General features: G+C 40.0%; 1 protein-coding gene across 1 annotated transcript in view; it reads left to right on the top strand.

Moving 5' to 3' along the window:
* Window positions 1-444: 444 nt before the first annotated feature.
* LOC103077264 (BMP-2-inducible protein kinase-like) overlaps window positions 445-18,437 on the top strand; it is a gene marked incomplete at its 3' end in the record, with an annotated part of 73,775 nt that continues 55,782 nt past the window's right edge. The window contains exon 1 of the mRNA XM_007455438.1: window positions 445-613. Within this exon, the coding sequence (XP_007455500.1) occupies window positions 445-613 (169 nt within the window). The remainder of the gene's footprint in view (window positions 614-18,437) is intronic.

Raw genomic sequence — 18,437 nt, 5'->3', positions numbered from 1 at the left:
TCACTTCCGGCGGCGCAGGCCACGCGCCTGCGCGGGGCGCCTGGCCTCAGTGAGCGGTCGGCAGGGGCGCCGCGCCGCCAACGGCCTCGAGTGGCGGGCGGCGCGGGTTCGGCTGGGGCGGCAGCGGTGCCGCGGGATGCTGTCCAGAGAGTGTGCGGCCTGAGCGGACCAGCCCACTCCGCGGAGGGGCCGGTCGCCCCGCCCCCTTCGCCATCTCTCTCCATTGCGCCCTCCTCCGGGGCTCGCGGTCAGTCCTGGTGCGGCTGCTAAGGCGCCCGGGAACTGGCGGAGGCGGCTGCGTCGCCCTCGCACTCGGGCCCGCCCCCTCGCGCCCCGCCCTGTCCCCGCCCTCCTCACCGCCCTCTGCGGGAGCCCGGCAGCTGCAGCGGAGCCGCGGAGCGGGCGGTGTGCGCGCCCCGCGCCCTCCAGCGCGCCGGCGGGACCATGAAGAAGTTCTCTCGAATGCCCAAGTCGGAGGGCGGCGGCGGCGGCGGTGGAGCGGCGGGTGGCGGGGCCGGCGGGGCCGGGGCCGGCTCTGGTAGCTCGTCCGTAGGGGTCCGGGTGTTCGCGGTCGGCCGTTACCAGGTCACCCTGGAGGAGTCACTGGCCGAAGGTACGGGCGCCCGGGGAGGCTCGGGCCGGCAGGTGAGGGAGGGCTGGGGTGTGGCGGTAGCTTCTCCAGGTCCTCGCCCGCTTGTCTCCTCGCCTTCCCGGCTCACTCTAACCCCTTCTGCCTCCTCTGCCGGGCCAGCGGGGGCTTTTAGAGTAGCTCGGGCTCTCGCTCTTAAGTCGGCTTTTCTCGCCGCCGGCAGCTCTGACCCGTGCACAGTTCTTTCAGTACGAGTTTGTCATTTTCAGTGCTTCTTGACGCAAAGAAATAAATAGGAAACGTCTTGGCGAGTTCTGCGGTGTCGTGATTGGACCAGTGACTCATTAGAGGGTCAGATCGAGCAGGATTGGGGCTCTTCCCCGCTGTGGCTCAGAGGGGTGTCAAGCGTTGGCCTCACCACTCGCGACGCAGGGCACAGGACTCTGCAGCCCCGGGTGTTCAGCCTGGGTTTGCTCCTGCTCAGTCATCAGTTGAAAAACAATTTATTTCTGTGCGTGCGCGTGATGGAGGTGATACTTTGCCCCAAATTCAGTTAGTAGGTTGCTTTGGGGGAGCAGGTAAACTTGAAGTCCACGTATCTTTGTTTTTTAGAATCTTCTCTATCATGCAGGGTGCTAGTCACACCCTTTCGGTGTGTATTCTTTGATAAGACTTTAAAAGACGATATGAAAGCAGGTTAACTTTCACTTGAGAAGTTTTGTGTTCGATCCTTCATTATCTTTATCAGACTATGTCAACAGTTGAGAGTCTGCTTACAAAAAAGTTTGCTCCATTAAAAAAAAAATCCTACACTTTTAGTTTTGTATTTCTTGTATAATTGGCTTGTAAGAAATACTCTTGTTTCATTGCATGCTTCACTGACTTTTGAATTTTTAACTGCAGAATGATATTACAAAAATACTTAAAAATTTCTCAGGAAATAATTTGTTGATAATTTGCCCTTCTAAGTTTCAAGATTAAGAGAGAAGAAATCAAAGACAGTAGTTTTGGTTCTCTGAGGGTCAGTTGTTAATGTGGTTTGGAGACAGTAGACTGAGATTCCACTTGTGTTTTTTTTTTTCCACTTGTGTTTTTTGAAATGCCATAAACAATAGCAAATTAGTACAAAAGAAAAACCTGAAGATTTTTGTCTATACAATATTCTAAAGAGAAAGAAATCTTGAATTATTCAGGATGGATGTCATTGTTTTGCAAGCCGTTGCCCCTAATAATGAGCCTAGCTGAACCTTAGGTGGGAGGAGGATCTTTAGCTTGTCAAATAATGAATGTATGTATGGTAATTGGTGTTGATAGACAGATTTACCATGCTGTAAAAGTTCCTAGATCTTTATCATACGTTAGCTTCAAGTGTTTGAGTCGTAGATTAAGCTATAGGTTTTAAGAAGACATGGCTGTTAACTCACATGCTGTACTTCTGTTTTTGAATTGTTGTAATAACTGAAGGGTGGCTTGAATAATATTACTCACTTCATTTCACTAAATCCCAGATGGATCTTTTACTTAGTAAGAAATCATTGACATTTCATCAAGTTAGACTTTGGTAGCTTCTACCGCTGCTCCATGCATGTCCTGTCATTACCCTGAGCAAACCATTTTCAATAAAAAAGAAGTAATTTTGGAAAATGCAAATACAAATGAATTTCAAAAGGGGAGTGTTCAAGCACACACACACAAAAATTAAAAAAATGTTTCAGTCACTAATGTCACTGTTAGAGTGTTCCACTTTTGCCATAAATTTGTCATTTCTCTTGGAAAAATCTGTAATCAAGTGCTAGGAGGAAGCAAGCGTTGAACAAACTCTTTTGGAAGATGGTGCTTCCCCAACCCAACACCCCAGCTCCTGGAACTAGGCTTTTGGCCTTCCCCAGAGGGAAGGCTGAGGCCTAGGCTTTGTTCCTTGTGTATTTCTTCTACTTTCAGCACGCACACAACCGAAATTATCTATATTCGGTTTACTTTTTGATCCTGACAACATATTGTTATTTCATATGCTTAATATCATCTCTTCTTTCCAAATAAGTAATGCTACAATTTAGATAAGATGTTTAAGCACAAACGTGGTTTACATTCAAGAATGATCATTCAATAATTTACAGATACATTTGCCCAATTGTAAGATTAGGGCAAGTGCTTGTGAAAAGGCGTTACTGTAGAGTTTAGAGTACCTGAATTGGGGAGAGGTGTACCATTGAGTGGGAAAAGGGTAGAAGCAAAGACAGATCAAAAAACAAACTTAGTTGATTTTACATTTTTGCTTTGTGTCAGTGTTGTTTAAATAGAGGCAAGACCCTGTAGATGCTGTGACCTGAGGTGTTTTGCCGTGCTACTGCAAATACAGGCAGCTTGCTCAGAATGACCTCTGCAGTGTCTTTGAGTCTTCAATAAACCTGGTGTGAGTGCTGCCGCCCCCCTCTTCAAATACATACTTGATTCTCATTATTCACAGTAGTCACGTTCTATAAAATCGCTGTGACCAGTGATTTAGCAAATACTGAATCATTGTTCCTAGGGGAAATAGTGTCAGGGTACCGCAAGCCTGTGTTTACAGCATTTTTGTCAACCAGTCACTGTATAACCTTGTTTTATGTGTGTTTCTGTTTAAAGACACCTTGTTTAATATATATTGTTGACTTGTTAACATTGAACTAATGGTCAACAGTACTGTAACTCATGCCTAAATGAAGCTTAGTGAATACACAGATTTTCTCTGTAAGGGACATCATAGCCTTCTTGCACTAAGAAACGCTAGATGGACAACACTTTGGCTCTATGCTTGGGGGCTATTTTAAACAACAAAATCACCAATAAAAAACACAAAAATGAGAAAAACATGACACTACATAGACCTTGAAAAGGGCCCTTGTTTATAGCAGTGAGAGCTGAAACAAGGCAGAGCAATACCTTGTTGATTCCAGCTGGCTTACTCAAAATTTTCACCACTATGCGCATGTCTGCAAATAACTATGAAAGTGCCATTGTATTGATTTTGGGATATTTTATTGATTTTGGGGATACAAATAAATTTTAGCAAGTAAGCAACTTTACAAATATGAACTCTCCAAATAATGAGGATCATTTGTATATGTATGTATGTATAGGTATGTGTATGTATGTATATATTTACATGCACATACATGTTTTATATATTATATATATTTAAAAAACCCACATTCTCAGGGGTATACTTATGTTGTATGTTATAACTAAACTATTGGTGTAGTTTCCTTTCTGAAATATTATACACTTTGTATCATAATCTCTTCCTAGTTAAGTATATAGATGTTTGAAAATGCTGACAACTTGCACCTTTTTAGTTCTTGCTCAAAGTTGAGAGGATATTACAGTGGGCCATTTTTATGGTTTTCCTCGAAAACAATTTAGTTTCAGGAGTGGAATTTCAGCATCGGGCTGTAGAAATGAGGTAGAGCTATATGTGAATTTTAGCTTGAAACAGTGTCAAATTGTCAAGCACATATAATTCAATGTAACCGTCCAAGTGTTTACTAAAACGTAGGACTGCTTTTGGATCATATACCTCTGTATACCTTCAGTGCTAGTCAGAAGAATTTAATATTGATTGATAATGGGAAGAGTGGGTTGTCAAGTAGGAGACTTTTTCCCCTAAGTGTCTTTGGTGAAAAGTGGACTTATGGGGAGCGTAGAGAGCAGGACACCATCCAAAATTTGTTAACATAGTCTAATCACGAGGTTATGGGACTGGATAGGAGTGGTATTTTGAATATGATTGGATGCATAGGACTTTCTGACATGGGCATGGGGGTTGTTGGCATTGTCAGTAATTGGAGGCCAGGAATTTACTACAGAGTTCTGTAAAAGTAGCTCAGTAGCTCTCAGAGGTAATTGCTTAGAGTAGGGTGAATTTAGGCTAGGTGTCAATTCTTATTGTTAATTTTACAGGAAGGTAGTAAAGTACGTCTGGTCTTGCAGGATAAATCAGTAAGAATCTTTAAGCATGGTATCTCATTTGCAGGAATTATCTGTGGCTACCCAGTAACATGTAAGTAAAAGTTCTTGAGAGATAACAAAGCAGAGGGGAGGATTTAGTAAAGATATCAGCAACTGTTACTATTCCCTAACTATTAAATGCCTTTTTTTTTTAAATGCCAGGCTCTGTACTAGGTGCTATTTATACAGCAGAGAACAAAACAGGTATTTCTCTGGCATTATGGAACTTACAGTCTAGTGTAGAAGATAAATGTTAAACAGAATTAATCAGGTTAATGTAGTTAACAATTTTGATAATTGTCGTGAGAAGAAAGCATAGGGTTTTATGAGAGAATAACTGATTCAATTTGTATTGGAGGACAAAGGAAGGCTTGTTTTTTTTTTGACATTTTAGCAGAAATCTGAAGTATGAGGAGAGTTAAGTAAAGGCAGAGGTATGAAGGTGGCGTGGTATGGAGTATGTCATGAAGAGAGAAATTCCTACGTGGGGAAGAGTTTCAGGAAGTGAATTATGTCCAGAGCTATGGACTATCATGAATGAATCACATGGAAGAAGGACCCAAGGTGGTTTTGGAGAGGACCAGGGTCCAGGTCTTTGTATGCCATGTTGGGGATTTTAGATTTTGTCTGAAAATGCAATGGGAAGCTACTGAAGGATTTAAATTAGGGCCGTGACATGCTCTGATTTGTATTTTCGTAAGATCATGGTGTTTGCTCTATAGAGACTGTTTAAGAGGTATACAAATTAGATGATTAGTTAAGATGATGGCAGTGGGGATGGAGCCTAATGTTACTAATGCTTGAATGGGAAGACCTGGTTGTGGATTGGATGGAGGTGGGTGTTGTAGGAAGTGTGAAGAATGACTTGCTGATGTACTTCTTGGATGAAGGAGGTGCTATTTATTGAGATGGGGAAGAGTAGAGAAGGAACAGGTTTGGGGGTGTTGGGAGGATATCCAGTAATTCCAGACATGTTTAGTTGAGATATCTGAGAGGGGAAGTACATGTCAAGTGAGAAGTTGAATATATTGTCCAGTACTCAGCAAAGGTGTTTGGACTTAGAGACACATACTTCTGATTGGTGAGCATTTGGCTGTTATTTTAAGCCCGGGAGAGGATTGCTGTAGGGAGAGGGTGTAGAATGAGAAGGGGAAGGCTCTCATGAAGGACACCTGTGGAACATTGGTCTCAGACATTAGAGTTTACCAGAATCATTAATATTTGGAGGGCTTGCTAGGGCTTGGCAAAACACAGATTGCAGAGCCTGACCTCCAAAGTTTGATTTTGTATTTCTGGGCGGAGCCCGTAATTTGCATTTCTACCAACTTGCTCATCAATGCAAATACTGCTGCTCCAGGAACAGTGCCTTGAGAACCGGTGATTTAGAGTAGGCAAAGACTGAAAAGACTAAAAAGGAGCTGCCAGAGAGGCAAAGGAATACCAGGAGAATCCGATGCCTTGAAACTCAGGAGTGAAGGGGAGGGAGGGAACAACTGTGTTGCTGAGAAGTCATCTTACTTGGTCACATTTTTTTGGCCAGGCATTCATGATTGTCCATGCTCAGTCATTCACCTACCTTCTGAATCTTAGCTGTGCTTATTTCCTAGTAATGCTTTTTGCTCCAGCCACAGTGTGCTCCTCTCCTCCTTGCTCTGTGATTGAACCTTCTGTTTGCCTTTCACTCTGCTTGTGACTGTCTAATCCTAGCTTCCTAACAGCTGGCCGTGATCACTCCCTTCTTCCTGTGGACATTTGTAGCTGTTTGCTTTTTTTCCCCTTATCACATTTAATCTTTTGTCTTGAGATACAGTTATGTAAGCACTTGGAAACACTAGGGCAGTTAATTATTTTTCCTGTCTCAAGGCCCCTAGCAGATAGATAGTAAAATTCTTGAGGCTGAAAGGACCCTGTATTAATTGCTTTTTGTGTCATAAAAATTGCCTCACTGTATGATGGACATTCAAATATTTTTCAAAGGAAATGATTTTTGACTTTTTTTTTTTTTTAACCAGAATTCTTTAATAGAATTTAAGACCTAATTTGCAAATTAAGCACCAGTGGCGGGCTCTTTAGTTCTTGTCCCCTCAAAGATCTTCTACTGACGTCTGGGGACCCTGAATTTTCTACTTTGGTGAAGACAAAGTTTCAAGACAAAGTTTGTTTAAGGCAAAGTGTTGTTTAAATTAGCTTTCTTGAAATAACAAAGAAAGAATAATGTGGCTGCCCCCTTAAGTCATCTTTCTCTATTGACATTGTATTTTTCTTTATTTAGCAAAGGTGGTGAGTTAAAAGAAAAGTATTTTTATGTGCAATTGTGAAATTGTTTTATATTCTACAGTTGATTTTGACAGCCTTTTTTGGATGGAGAGCTTTTTGAGGACAGGGTCTTATTTATTTATGTCTGTATCCTTATTTCCTGTCCTGGAATTTTTTGTTGTTGTTGAATTAAACTATCAGGAAACATTGTTTCCTTTTCTGTAATGCGTAGTTAATACCTATTATGAAGATCAATAGGTAATGTGTGATATTGACAAGATAATTTGTGACAGTACCGAACAGTGCATGCTGAATCTCTCAAGCAATAGGGGTTAGTTTTAGGTTCAGATTTAGTTACAAGCTTTCAGTGAAATCTGATTCTGGCATTGTAGTAACTTGCTTTTAGATTAGGTATTACATTTATCCTGAATTAAGTTTCACATTTATGTTTGTAAAAAATCTGAATCATTTTGATTAGATAATTATTATATGGCATTCAGTCACATGTAATTTTTATGTTTCAATCAGCTGTATAGAATTTTGACCTTGATAGCAGCATATGCTTTCACAATAATATGAAAGTAATTTGCAGCCAAGGATATTACGTAGAATCTTACTAACAGATGCTTCTCTTTTGGGTTGTTTATGTTATCATTGTAGGGATAGCGCCTAAGATGTAAATTTGATTGTCTGCTGATAATGTTTTCTCTAGAGGTGCCAGTGTTTTTTTTTTTTTTTTTTTTTTTTGCTGTACGCGGGCCTCTCACTGTTGTGGCCTCTCCCGTTGCAGAGCACAGGCTGCGGATGCGCAGGCTCAGCAGCCATGGCTCATGGGCCCAACCGCTCCGCGGCATGTGGGATCTTCCCAGACTGGGGCACGAACCCGTGTCCCCTGCATCGACAGGCGGACTCTCAACCACTGTGCCACCAGGGAAGCCCGAGGTGGCAGTTTTGTTCAAGGACAAGGTACTGACACAAACAATTCCCAATTTTCAACACTTCAAAAGTATGTAGTGGAAACTATACATTTATCTCCAATAAAGGGGCTAAATTGCACTGGTATGTCAAATTTCTTTGCTTTTAGCTATAGTCAACTTTGTGTGGTTAGTGCTGAGCAAATTGGAAAGGTTGTCTTTGGTTATTTTAAAAATAATGGAAATAAATTAATACTTGTTAGTATCTTTCCATTATGGAGTCTGCAGGAGGGATAAATAGAAAATTGATGTTGTTAGTACTAAGGAACATACTAGAAGGTAGAATTGATGTCTGTTCTTACATTGATTCCTGATCTTCTTTAGTGTTCTTTACTAATCTTGTGTATTATCTGGGGTTCTCTTTCATCCCTTCTCTATCTTTTTTTTTTTTTCTTTTTGGTCAAAGCTTAAAGTAGAACATACACATTTATTAGAACACGTTTGGTAGCTATCAAAATGATTAAAACCTTGATCTGGAATTCTGACATTAAGAGTCTGAATGGCAATTTCAGTGCTGCATAAGGTTTCATCAGCAAAGGCTTGAGACTGCTCATTCCCTGATTTTTTATCCTGCATCCATCTGGTGAACTGTTTATGTACCCACAAGCCACTATTTTTAGGGGACTCAGTTGGGACACTGAGTGGTTAATGACTGAGCCGTTTTAAATAGTTGGACACTTAGTTAATTTGGAGATTCTCTGTCTGTGTGTATCATCTTTACAAATGAGCTCAGTCAGCACATTTATGCTAGGTTTCAAAACTCTGTAGGAAAGTGGTTGTCGGACCTTTCCACAGAGGGATTTTGTTTTTGGAATTTTGGGTTTGTCTTAGAATTCCAGTAACATTAAGGGCATAGTTTGGGACGTAACCTTTGGAGAGGCACTTTGCGATGGATATTATTTTAAAATGTGAAAAAGTTGTCGCTACTAGTTTTCCTATTTTAACATTATATTAAATTTTGAAATGATGCCTTCTTGGAGGAAACTATTAAACAAAAAAGGCAACACTTGGAGTCGGGCCAGCTGCTAATCCCAGTTAATGCCACTAACTCACACTGTGACTGTTTTTAAACTTTTTTGCATTTACTTTATTTTTTAATTAAAATTTTTTTTTATTATTTATTTTTTTATGTTTTTTGGCTGCATTGGGTCTTCGTTGCTGTGCGTGGACTTTTTCTAGTTGCTGCGAGTGGGGGCTACTCTTTGTTGTGGTGGCTTCTGGCTTCTCTTGTTGCTGAGCTCTAGGTGTGTGGGCTTCAGTAGTTGAGGGTGCGTGGGCTCAGTAGTTGTGGTGCACAGGCTTAGTTGCTCTGCTGCATGTGGGATCTTTTTTTTTTTTTTTGTAGTATTGTGAACATTTACATATAATTAAAGTTCTTCAAAATCAGAATTTTTCAGAATCATCAGTATACCATAGTCTACCATTCCAATACAATTTTTTGTTGAACTTATTTCCAGTTTTTGACATTATAAATAGAAAATAAAGAACATCCCTGTGCAAAAAGCATTGTCCACACATTGTGACATTTTGACCTCGGTTTCCTCAAGGAAGTGGGTAAAGATGAACCTGTAACATCTTTTCCTCAAGGAAGTGGGTAAAGATGAACCTGTAACATCTTTTTCCATTTTAGCATTCTCTGATTCTGTCTATATAACTGAATTTTACTTCTCCTGCTGATAAGAGAGGAGCATGAGAAAGGAGGGATAATGATGAACAGTTTTAGGATTGAGACTATAATGAAAGGATTGTGTTTGATTGTCATGCATTTGAGTTTTTGGGCAAACTTCAATATAGGGTAGCAATTTATTTTCTATTCCACGGTATAAAATTATTTCTTGATCATTGGGAAAGTCTTTTCTAAGAAGTTGCCTTATGTGGTAGCCTTAAGGTAGGGGATGGGTGCTCAAATAAAATTGTGTGGCATTTCAGAGTACTATTTAATTTCAAAGGATGTACGGCCATAGTTGCTGCTTTTGTCATTTTAGTAACTTGTATTCTCCAAGTGACTCATTTATAATATATGTATTTTAGAGGGTATCTGGAAATAAACTTTCTTGTTTTTCAAGTTTTTATTTGTAAAGAATATATGAGGAAGGGTATGGTTATACTTTATCTGAGTGAGTTTACGGGTAGAAAATTTAACCATGATATGTGTGAGGAACGTTACTTTTGTTTGTAGTGCTGTCAGCTCTAGTTTGGGTCCCTAATACTTCTTAAAGAAGTACGTTCTTATGTGGACTATCCCTCCCCTTTTAGGCTCTTTACTCACCAAATCAACACTTGTATTCCTTCAAATTTATTCTTTCTGAAGTGGACTTCTGATTATGTCACCCTCTTATTTGCCTAACCAAGTGAAATGCAGACTCATTACTCTGGGATTCAAGGTCCTCTGTAATGTGACCCCAAGCCCCTCTCCAGCCTTAATCTCTCACTCCAACCCTAGGTGTATATCACTATTGCATATGTACTTGATATCTTTTGCACTTCTCTGATGCTTTCTCATTCCTGTTTTTCAGCTTATGTTGTTACATTTGTTTAGAATGCAGGCACCTGCCTCCCCAATTCTGTTGAAATTGGATCTTGCAGAATACATTTAAAATACAGTTAGTTATTTGCAATCTTTATTTTTCCATGAAACCCTGTTCGCAACCAAATGAGTGTAATTATGCCTTCCTTTGATGCCCTGTGTAGCAGCTCTTGCACATATTGCACTTATTTTACACAGCTTTGTTCTATTTCAAGAAAATGTCTAATAAAAAGTTTCCTCTACTGCAAGATTAAAAGCTCCTTTAAGGTTTGGCTTATGTTCATCTTATATCTCTTGCAGTGCTGTACTCATGATAGGTATTCAGTACATTTGTAGGAGATTGAGTTTTTGAATTGAACTGCAGTCAGAAGGCCAGTAAAAATTTACTGTAGGGCTTCCCTGGTGGCGCAGTGGTTGAGAGTCCGCCTGCCGATGCAGGGGACACGGGTTCATGCCCTGGTCCGGGAAGATCCCACGTGCCGCGGAGCGGCTGGGCCCGTGAGCCATGGCCGCTGAGCCTGCACGTCTGGAGCCTGTGCTCCGCAACGGGAGAGGCCACAACAGTGAGAGGCCTGCGTACTGCAAAAAAAAAAAAAAAAAAAAAAAAAAAATTTACTGTAAAACAATTGGATAGCAACCAGATTTGACATATCCTCCTGTTCAGTTGATATTTAGGAGCACATTGGCCCTGTTTTTCAAGTTGTGTCCCTTTATAGGAATTAAAATAAGTAGATATATTTGATGATAATGTAGGTACAGTATTATCTAGATGGATGAAAAAAATACAACCAGATTTATTTTTGGATTTCTAGCTTGTTTTATTTTTGTTATGATTACAGGAACAGTACACCTTTGTTTTGTGCATACTATATTGCTCTTTTTATTAGGTATGACTCTCAGAAATATTCCAGCCTAAGTTCCCTTGACCCGTGGCATCTTTAAGAAAGCTCCTACTGTGGGACAGAGAGAGCAAGCTGAAGAGGCCTAAAGTATGTGCTCTGAGTAGCTAATCTTAAGAAAGTAATAATGTTGGAAATGATCAAGTGGCTATGGCTTTCTCTTGAGTGGCTGATAAGTACCAAGGTTTAATGTGACAGCCAGAATCTAAGAGAGTGAGAGATGAGCAAGAAGGGGGTCTCATCTCCTTAATGTTCTGTGTGAAGGAACATATGATCATTACTTTGGGAAACCCCTCTGACTAGTCTATGATATCAGAGGTGATCATTTTCTAGGTAGAGAAACACTGAATTTTTTTTTTTTTTTTTAGATTAGGAAATTTGTAGCCTTTAGTGTAGCAGATCAGAGGGTAGCATGCTACCAAGTCTTTATGCAGTTTTCTTAGTAACTAATCATTATCACCCTCAACATTCTTCTATTTGTTCTTTGATTTCCTGGAAGAGAGGTTTCCAGCACACTCCTTCGCTTGCCTAATTGCTGTATTTACTTATTTTCCTTAATTTTTTTGTGGCTGGACCATTGTTCAGGCTGGCTGGAGCTTTTTACATACTTAAGTATTGTCTTTTGAATGAGATGGTCAGCGGTTAGTCTAAATTTTAATATTCATTCTGGAATCATTAAGATATTAGTACTAAAATGACTTACACATAATATAGTAAAATATTTTACTTAATGAATGTTGTCAGGACTATTTTTCTAGGGAGTGGGATTATGCATCACTGGTCATGATCCACTTCTTCATTCTCTGGCCTGCATAACAGAGTCTCTCCTACTGAATGTTAATGGCCTATCTATTCTTTGTGTACAAAAAAATGATGCCACTGAGTCATGATCAGTAGGACATGTGTTTTATTTTTCCAGAAGTAGGATGAGTATGTGCTTAGCTGTGCTTAGGCTTTTTTTTAAAAAAAATTAATTATTTAATTTATGGCTGTGTTGGGTCTTCATTCTGTGCGCAGGCTTTGGTTGCAGCGAGCGGGGGCTACTCTCCATTGTGGTGCGCGGGCTTCTCATTGGGTGGCCTCTCTTGTTACGGAGTGTGAGCTCTAGGCATGGAGGCTTCAGTAGTTGTGGCATGCGGGCTCAGTAGTTGTGGCTCACAGGCTCTAGAGCACAGGCCCAATAGTTGTGGCGCATGGGCTTAGTTGCTCTGTGGCATGTGGGATCTTCCTGGACCAGGGCTCGATCCCGTGTCCCCTGCATTGGCAGGCAGATCCTTAGCCACTGTGCCACCAGGGAAGTCCCTGTGCTTAGGCTTTTAATAGTCTCTTTTGTGATCAATGACAGAAGTTTGTAGTTAACTAGTGTTGTACTGCAGTAATATAGACCTAAAGAGGTTTTTGTTTGTTTACCAACTAGCCTAGTTCAAATCCTAGTGAAGAGTTAACCAGATTGTTAAATCTTTGTTAATTTTTCATCTTTTAGCAAAATACTATTTTTACAATTCTAAGGATCTCGATCCAAATTGATAGTTATATGTTTTTAAAACCCAGTGAACTAGCTGTTACAGGTTTATGTTTTTCAGCTCACTGAAGTGGGAATTTAAGAAATGTTGCAAATACATGGATTGCACAAACATGTGTTTGAGTATGGCATCTTGCCCATAGTATCCTGTCTGTAAGGAATGTTAGAAGTGAGTTTGCAAGGTGCTATATGAATCCATCATGTTCAAAGCTGGATGTAACCATTTTGTTGTGCTATAAATTTCTAGCATGAGAAACTCCTATTTACAGAGTTAAGGTTCAAATTTGTTCTCACTTTAGAATAGTGGCTGTCTTTCTTAATAAAGGCTACGTGTATTTTAAAAGGTTATGGTGGGCCATTATGTGTATTCTGAGGTCAATTCTATTGAGTTTTGCTTTTTGGAGGACTAAATAAAGGGATAGGGATGGTGGGTGGTGTACAAGAATCTGAGTTAAGGCAAAGACCTTCTCAGCTTCCTTCAGAGAGGATCCCCAGTAGTCTATTAACTGGAGTTGGTGTTGCTGGACTAGCAGTCTTTCTTTTAAAATGCTGCTGCGCCATTACATCTCCCGTAATTGTAGCAATTATCCAATTTCAGTGTCCTTATTTAACTATGAAAAAATAGAGTAAGGGATGAACCAAAGTTACACTGTTAGTGCTGGTTGTGGAGGGCAGAATTTAGGTCTCAGGACTTTAATTTAGCACTTTTTCTACCATGTGCCCTCCTTAATTGGCTCTTGCGCACATTCAAGCATTGGCCTTTGAGTGGAGTGGGACTTCAAGCACGCTTAAGGGACCAGGGGACTTTTAATATTCTGGAAGCAGCTGGAGTATTAATGGGTACCTGAGGAGTCTGAGGTGGAAAGAGGTATTCCCAAACATTTTTGAGTTAAAGTTTTTCCACTGTGCTCCTTGCTGAGGCCATCAAACTATGTGTTGCAGTTGTTTAAGATGTCAGGATTAATATGAAAAGGTTTAAATTTGCAACTTCCCCCCGATTAGTTTGTTGTCTCAGTCTAGAAAGATTCAGTCCTAAGTGAATTAATGTGTTTGTGAACTGTGAAGTAAGTAACATAAAATCACGTTACTTTAGCTTCTTCATTTGAATCTAGCATAGCAGTATCTGGGAACTCCTGGTAGGGAGGAAAGTGCAGAGAAGAGAAATAGATGACTTCTTATCCCCTACTTCCTTCTGTTCCTAGTTCAAGGTTATGGGAACTTTAAAGCTTAGCGTATGATGTAATATCAAATCCCCTTTTGTATTTCATTTAACCAGTTTGTGCTACATTTATTCAAAATAAAAAGGCACAGGTTCTTTCAAGTTTTTAGATCATAGCACATATGCATCTGACTTAATAAGCCTGGAGTACTACACTTCTGAGTTTTTGCAGGAAATAAATTCATGTGACACCGTAAAAATTTTCTTAAAAATGACATGACATTACTTCTGTGATATATGTGGCATATTTTTATACACATGCAAGTGAAAAGTTAGAATGGAATGGTCCCTGATCAATGATTTAAAAATATCAAAAGAGGGCTTCCCTGGTGGCGCAGTGGTTGAGAGTCTGCCTGCCGATGCAGGGGACACAGGTTCGTGCCCCGGTCCGGGAAGATCCCACATGCCGCGGGACGGCTGGGCCCGTGAGCCATGGCCGCTGAGCCTGTGCGTCCGGAGCCTGTGCTTCGCAACGGGAGAGGCCACAACAGCGAGAGAGGCCCGCGTACCGCAAAAAAACAAAAACAAAAACAAAATCAAAAGAAAATTTCTTAATATTTTTATTAAACTATGGGACTATCCCCATCATTATCAAGAAGCATTTATTTAATGTCTGTATTTTTCTAAGTAGAGAGTTTTTTAAGAAAATTGAGATATAATTGACATATAAGATTATATTAGTTTCAGATATACAACATAATAAGTCCATATTTATATATACTGTGAAATGATCACCACAGTAAGTCTAGTTAACATCACTACACATAGTTACAGAATGTTTTTCTTCTGATGAGACCTTTCAAGATCTACTATCTTGGCAACTTTCAAATATACATATAGTATTATTAACTGTAGTCACATTATATCCCCAGGACTTAGAGCTTTTTTATAAGCCAAAGTATAACCCCTCCCACCTCCCATCTACCTCTAGTATCTGTCTCTCCTTTACTTCCAACTTTAGAGACTACACCCCCTGATTATCTTTTCCCTCCTTTTTTTCTCCATTAGTTATCTGATTTTTCTTCTGTGTTCTACTTGTTCCTTATTACTTACTATATCTATTCAGCATATCAACCTGTTTGTTTTTCTCATCTTAAAAGACAAACAGAAATGAAAATAAAGCTTTTTTTGTGGTCTTTTCATGTCTCTTTCTTTCTGTCATTGACTTTTCTGAAAAAATAGGCTTCAGTAATGGTTCTCAAAGTGTAATTTGTGGGCCCCAGGGGGAGGGATCCCCCAGACCCTTTGAGGGGGTCTATCAGGTCAAAATTATTTTCATGGTACTTCTAAGACGTAATTGCCTTTTACACTGTACTGGCATTTGCACTGATGGTTCAAAAGCAGTGGTGGGGGTTAAAGCTGCTTTAAGACAAATCTGCGCTGTTGGCACCAAAATGTATTAGTAGTCATTGTATTCTTCACTGTCACATGCACTCATTTTTGTTGTTGTTGTTGTTGTTGTTTTAAAGCCAGTTTTTCTTAACGTCCTTGATGAAGCAGTAAAAAGTCTTTTCTCAATCTTGGCTCTTGAGTCCATGTCTTTTTTTCCCCCCTGCTTGTGGTAAAATACACATAACATAAAATTTACCATTTTAACCATTTTTAAGTTTGCAGTTCAGTGGCATTAAGTACATTCACATTGTTATGCCACCATCACCATTATCCATCTCCAGAACTTCTTCATCTTCCCAAATTGAAACTCAGTATCCATTAATCACTAACTCCTCATTCCTCCTTTTCCCCAGCCCCTGGTAACCACTATTCTACTTTCTGTCCCTCTGAATTTGCCTATTCTAAGTACCTCATATAATTGGAATCTTACAATATTTGTCCATTTGTGATTGGCTTATTTCATTTAGCATAATGTCTTCAAGATTCATCCATGTTGTAGCATGTATCAGAATTTCTTTTTCTTTTTTTTTTTTTTTGCGGTACACGGGCCTCTCACTGTTGTGGCCTCTCCCGTTGCGGAGCAACAGGCTCCGGGCGCGCAGGCTCAGCGGCCATGGCTCACGGGCACAGCCGCTCCGCGGCATGTGGGATCCTCCCGGACCGGGGCACGAACCCGCGTCCCCTGCATCGGCCGGCGGACTCTCAACCACTGCGCCACCAGGGAAGCCCAGAATTTCTTTTTTAAGTCTGATATTCCATTGTATGTATATATCGCATTTTGTTTAGTCATCCATCGGTGAACACATTTTGGTTGTTTTTGGCTATTGTGAATAATACTGCTATGAATGTAAGTGTACAAATATCTGCTCAAGTCTTTGCTTTCATTTCTTTTTGGTGTGTACCCAGAAGCAGAATTGCTGGATTAGTATGTGAAAAATTCTATGTTTAATTTTTTGAGGAACTGCCATACTGTTTTCATTGTGGCTACACCATTTTAAATTCCCACTGGCTGTGTACAAGCGTTCCGATTTCTCCTCATCCTGACCAACACTTAGTGTTTTCTTTTTTAAATTTTATAATGGCCATCCAAATGGATGTGAAGTGGTGTATCATTGCAGTTTTGATTTGCATTTTCCTAAAGATAAGTGATGTTGAACATCTTTTCATGTGGTTATTACTGGTCATTTGTAAGTACGCATCTTTTTTTTTTTTTTTTTTTTTTTGCGGTACACGGGCCTCTCACCACTGTGGCCTCTCCCGTTGCGGAGCACAGGCTCCGGACGTGCAGGCTCAGCGGCCATGGCTAACAGGCCCAGCCGCTCCGCGGCATGTGGGATCTTCCCGGACCGGGGCACGAACCCGTGTCCCCTGCATCGGCATTCGGACTGTCAACCACTGCGCCACCAGGGAAGCCCAGTACGCATCTTTTTAATATGTGAAGAAATGGGAAGTATACATAAAGCACTTGCTGTATAATGAAGTATAGTGGTGTAATTGAGGAAAAGCACTTAGGTGATTGTTTGAGTTGTGTCCTGAACCTGCTGCTTTTTTCATGGAAGACTGTTTATTTGCAAGAATGACTGACAAATTATGGTTATTTATTTAGATTTGGGTATTTAGCAGACATTTTCTCAATTAAGTGAGCCTGTCACTGCAAGGAAAACAACTGTTTTTAATGGTAGGGTTTGAGCTTTCCAAAGAAAATTACAATTTTGGAAAACTTATATCTGCCATTGTGAACTTGACAGCTTCCCGTCACTTGAAGGCTTTTCTGAGGAGAAAGGTGATAATATTAACAAATATGATTTTAAAAAAAGGGTAATGGGAAATTTGGTGAACTGTTATTTTCCAAATACATGATGTTATAAATACAAGATCGACCATTGGCTTCTAATGTAGCAGTGCAAAAAATTCAGTGATGTGGTTTTAGATACCATGTTGCAGTGACCTTTAAGAAACCACTAACTGTTATGTTTTGCTACAGTAGCAGAGAAGAATATCCATAGTTATTGTAAAAGACTATTAAGATAGTCTTTTATCTTTTCCTCTTCATGTATGTGTGAGGCTAGATTTTCTTCATATGCTTCATTCAGCCAAAACCACATCACAGAAGATCTGCCGCAGAAGCAGGTATGAGAATCCAGCAGTCTTCTATCGAGGCAAATATTAAAGAGCTTTGCCAAAATATAAAGCATTGCCATTCTCCTTTCTAAATTTTTGTTTCGAAAAATACAGCTATTTTTAACAAAATGTCATGTATATTGATGTGTAATATTTTTATTATTATTTTAAATGAATTAATGAACATTAAAAAATTCTGTTTTAATTTCTAATCTGGTAAATGAAGATTGGTATAACCCACATAGACGAAAGCTGTCTGGGGTCTTCCATAGTTTTTAAGACTGCAAAGGGATACTGAGCCCAGAGGGCTTGAGAATTGTTGGGTATACACTGTATGGTCTAGCAAAACTGTGTAATACAGTAGCTACGAGCCACATGTGACTGCTACTTGAAATACGGCTAGTCTGAATTAAAATGTACCATAAATGTAAAATACACATGGGATTTCAGAGCCTGAATGTGGGGGAAAAAAAAAAGAATGTAAAAGATCTCATTAATTTTATGTTGACTGCCTGTTGAAATAATTGTATTTTGGGTATTTTTGGTTAAATAAAATGTATTACTAAAATTCACTGGTTTTTACCTTTTTAATGAATGTAGCTACTAGATAATTTAAAATTACATATGTGGCTCTCGCTATATTGGACATACGTTGGACAGTACTGGTCTTTAATGATGTACAGTTCAATGTGTGGACCCTACACTTTGCAGTTGGGGTTCTTCACCTGGGGTTCACAGATACCCATGTGCGTTTTTCTTAGGAGAGAGCTTATGACTCTCATCATATTCTCAAATGGACATGTGACCAAAGAAAAGTTAGGAATGTGTTATAGAATGTGTAGACAACTTGCCTGAGTTACTGCTTGTAGTTACTTGGGCACTGCTCGTGGCTTGGATCTGGGGGAATCTCTTTCTCACACTTTGAATGGCTGGGTGAAACCTGTGGTGCTT

Source organism: Lipotes vexillifer, unplaced genomic scaffold (genome assembly GCF_000442215.2).
Source record: "Lipotes vexillifer unplaced genomic scaffold, Lipotes_vexillifer_v1.1 scaffold749, whole genome shotgun sequence".
Lineage (NCBI taxonomy): Eukaryota > Metazoa > Chordata > Mammalia > Artiodactyla > Lipotidae > Lipotes > Lipotes vexillifer.
This window is presented reverse-complemented; position numbering and strand designations above follow the sequence as displayed.